This window comes from Rhinopithecus roxellana, chromosome 6, assembly GCF_007565055.1.
Source record: "Rhinopithecus roxellana isolate Shanxi Qingling chromosome 6, ASM756505v1, whole genome shotgun sequence".
Lineage (NCBI taxonomy): Eukaryota > Metazoa > Chordata > Mammalia > Primates > Cercopithecidae > Rhinopithecus > Rhinopithecus roxellana.
In genome coordinates this window covers 83061429-83065624 of record NC_044554.1, presented here as the reverse complement: position 1 = coordinate 83065624, position 4196 = coordinate 83061429, and the positions used below count along the sequence as shown (strand labels likewise).

The 4196-nt window shown below is 50.5% G+C and overlaps 1 protein-coding gene across 1 annotated transcript; it reads right to left on the bottom strand.

Annotated features, from left to right (window-relative positions):
- Positions 1 to 210: 210 nt before the first annotated feature.
- C6H7orf65 (chromosome 6 C7orf65 homolog) lies at positions 211 to 3957 on the bottom strand. The gene is given in 5 exon segments (XM_010374427.1): positions 211 to 605; positions 608 to 634; positions 764 to 806; positions 808 to 851; positions 3888 to 3957. Coding segments are annotated over 5 exon segments (579 nt in total).
- Positions 3958 to 4196: the final 239 nt, after the last annotated feature.

The window sequence follows — 4196 nt, the reverse complement described above, 5'->3', positions numbered from 1 at the left end:
CATCAGGGCACCCTGTAGCCCCTGCCTGTACTGGGGATCAAGAACTGAAGGCCCAGTCAGGATTGCTGGCTATGATCACCCTCACCTAGCTCAACCAGAAAGCTGTCCCCATCCAGAGAATGGGGGATATCCAAAGTGCCTGGAGGATGAAGAGTGTGGAGGATCTGAGCCCACTCACCCAGAGTGACACCTGGGCTTCTGCAGAGCCAGTCAGGACATCAGGATACTACGTTGAGCTTCTGGGATCTGGTGGGGAAGCCTGGGCATCCCACTCAAGAGGATTTCAATGCAGCTCCACACCTCCGGCCATGAGCCCTTGTTCCTGCCTTCCCTCTGAGGGTCCCCCTTTCTTTTTTTGCAACTCACAATGAGTGTCCCGGCCTGGGCATCCTTCCAGGAGTCAGTGAAACCATTTATGTATACCACCTTGCATTGTGCCTATCTGAGCCAGCAAGATCCAGTATCTTGCAAGCCACCAGCCTTCTCTAGGGTGATTCCAAATGAATTCTGGGAAGGCGCAGCCTCACTCATTGCCTTGAACAGAAATAGCAACTCCCTGCTTCCCCAACAGGCTCTGAACACTTCTCTGCATTTTTTAAATGCACAGGCACTCTTCTGAAGGACTCAGCATCAGCTATGTGTGAAGCAAGAGCGGTTTTAGTAACTCCCGAACCACTCAATACCCTCTCCAGGATATGTCCTCCACCCACCATGGAATTTACAAATGAGTAACAAGTAAGAAGGTGTGCTGGCTTGGGGGCACCCAGCCCTGAACTCAAATATTACCTCTTTTTTGAATAGCTGTGTTGGCCTGGGCAAGTTGCTTAACTTCTCAGAAGTTGTTTCCTTACCTGCACAATAAGAGCAGGCATTTAGGAGAAGGTTAAACTGAATAGCATCCATGAAAGTACTAGGTATAGTGCCTGGTGACCATGAGCTTCCTTTTCCTAAGAGCACGGGAAACTTTCCTGTAATCTACAAATGGGAATACCTGAGGTAACTCAGGTGGGGATTCTAATTTCCATTCAGCCATGGAGCGTGCATCAGTGGTCTGGAACAAAGCCGCCCATTCACCAGTTACATTTGGGGGAACCTCCCCTGTCCCAATCCATAGATAAGGCACTGGGAATGTAAACATGAATATGGCTTCTGCTTTCTGGTAGCTGACAGTGTGGGGGTCTGGGATTGGGGTACAAAGGGTAAAAACCAACTAGAACCCAAGGATATAAATGTAGCAACTGCCATACTCACCTAGTGCTTACCCCGTGTCAAGTGTTAAATACTTCCCATATTTCCCCTCAATGAATGATCACACATCCCTACAAGGAACTCACAGTTATTAACCCCATTAAAAAAAAAAATTTAAGACAGAATCTCACTCTGTTGCCCATGCTGGAGTGCAATGGCGCGATCTTGGCTCACTGAAACCTCCACCTCCCGGATTCAAGCAATTCTCCTGCCTCAGTTTCCCAAGTAACTGGGATTACAGACACGCACCACCACACCCAGCTAATGTTTATATTTTTAGTAGAGATGGGGTTTCACCATGTTGGCCAGGATGGTCCCGATCTCCTCACCTCATGATCTGCCCGCCACGGCCTCCCAAAGTGCTGGGATTACAGGCATGAGCCACACGCCCGGCCATTAACCCCATTTTAAGGATAAGAGCGAAGCACAGAGATGTTCCAACTTTGCCACGGAGTGGCAGAGTAAGATATAGACCCAGTCCCGCACCCAGTTCATGCCCTTGACCACTTGTACCAAAGACACTTGACTAATTCAACGAACAACTACACAGGCCTCCAGAGGAGGGAAGTTTCATTCTATGTAGAATCCTGCAGGCTGAGTTTGGGAGTGAATAAGGCTTTGATGCACAGAGAAGGTGGGAGAGGCATTCCCGAGAGAAGGCACAGGTTGAGTGAAGATGCAGTGGCAAGAAGCTTGAAGACCGAAGACCACATAGAGGAACGGTCCTGGAGGGGATGTGAGGAAGTCAGGACAGGAACAAAATGGGAATGGAGGCCTCCAAAGTCCCACTCACTTAATTACAGGAAAATCTAATTATACTATTCATAGATGGGAAAAGGCAGCCAGGCAGCAGAGCGGCAGCACCAAAGGAACAAAGGAGATCAAGTGAAAGGTGTCCGTGTCTGCAAGATGAGGTGCTCAGGGCAGGGGGTGCAGGGCAAGCTGGGAGATGAGTCTGGAAGGGCAGTGGGTAAGGGCCAGAAGTGGCTACATCTTGGAGGTCACGGGGAGCCCTTGACATACCCCCAACACCACCTACCAAGACTGATACTCTCAGGTGTGTGGGAAGCAACATGCACAGTGGGCTATTGTGAAAAGACACATGTGCTCAGGTGCATGTGTATACAGAAAGAGATGTTCAAGGGTATCAACAACTCCTTAGTGAAAATATCTTGAGGCTCTTGAGACAGGCTGACAATTTTCTGACACTTTTCTTAAGGCTTGCTAGTCCCGTCAGGCTGCTATAACAAAGTACCATGGTCTGGGTGGCTCGTACACAACAGAAATTTGTTTCTTGCAGTTCTCGTGGCTGAAAGTCCAAGATCAAGGTGCCAGGAGATTTGCTGTCTGGGGAGGGCCCACTTTCTAGTTCATTGATGATGCCATCTCCCTGTGTCCTCACATGACAGAAGGGGTGAGTGAGCTCTAAGGGCCCTTATCGCATCATGCAAGCCGAGCACTGAGAAGCTATGCGGTCCCTGAAGGCCCACTCCTGGACAGATACCTCTGTGTTTCTCTTTGTTCCGGTCTTGACGGAATCTAAACAAACGAAAGGCAGTTCTTGAGCCTATGTAGCCCCCTAACCTGGGCCAAGCTCCAAACACACCTGGATCTTCGCCTTTCTCATCTGTCAATTGTGACCTATAAAAATACTTTCCTCTGGCTGGGCGCGGTGGCTCGCGCCTGTAATCCCAGCACTTTGGGAGGCCGAGGCGGGCGGATCTTGAGGTCAGGAGATTGAGACCATCCTGGCTAACACAATGAAACACCGTCTCTACTAAAAATACAAAAAATTAGCCGGGTGTGGTGGTGGGTGCCAGCTATTTGGGAGGCTGAGGCTGGAGAATGGCGTGAACCCAGGAGGCGGAGCTTCCAGTGAGCCAAGATGATGCCACTGCACTCCAGCCTGGGCGACAGAGCGAGACTCCGTCTCAAAAGAAGAAACCAAACAACTACCACAAAAACCTTCCTTCTAGGTTTGAGTCACTTTTTCCCCTGGCACCCCTGCTAGCCACATGGTAAATATTCAATACAACTAATATCAATAATGACTCAAGTTTATTGATTGCCACCTCTCTCTTTCCTCCATGGAGTGCCTACTGGGAGGATGGAGCCTCTTGGGGCAGGCGGCTTTCCCACACGTCAGCATCAGCCATCACGAGACCCCGCAGGCCAGCACTGTGGACAGGCAGACAGTGAAGCCCCCCAGCCAGAACAGCTCAGCCTGCCAGGAGAAGCAGAAACCCCCAAAGTAATCACTTCTCAAGCGCCTTTGAGACCCCAAATGTTAGAAAAACAATTATTTTCCCTTGTGTAAGACATGCCCAGTCTCTTTCCCTCTCCTAAACAAATCAAATACAACCCTGAGCCCTCCTCCTTCTAGCCTGGTGGAAAATCCAGCCTTGACGTTCTGAGGCCCCTCTCTACCCCACAGGGAGTTACCAAAGCCCTGGGAGCTTTTTCAAATTTTTATGGATAACAAACATTTGAAAAAAGACAAACAATCAAATTATCATGAAGTGGACACGCCCATGGAACCACTTCCCAGGTCCAGAAAGAACAACAGTCCTCCAGGACCACCCCCACATCCCTCCCAGCATCCACACCTCCCAGGCCCCACAAATGACCACTGTCCTGACCACTGCCTCCCTCCCTGGGGTCCGGCCAGAGCCGCCTTCCTGCTGTTGACTCTGTTAGTGACCTCCTCATCCCACTGCCCGGGTGACTCGTCTGCCAAATGCAAGAATAAAATGGGGACAGGAGTCTAGTGTACCCGCTGAACTCTAAGCCCCAAAGCAGGAGCTTCAGCCACATAGCTTTGGGTTTTCCCAGGATCCCTCGGGTGCCCTGCCTGGGGCGTAGGATGCCAGGGGACAGGACCTCTGCTCTCATGACAGGCGAATCCCCGGTTGTCCTGTAAGTGCGGAGAAGCTGGGGTAGTTCCCACA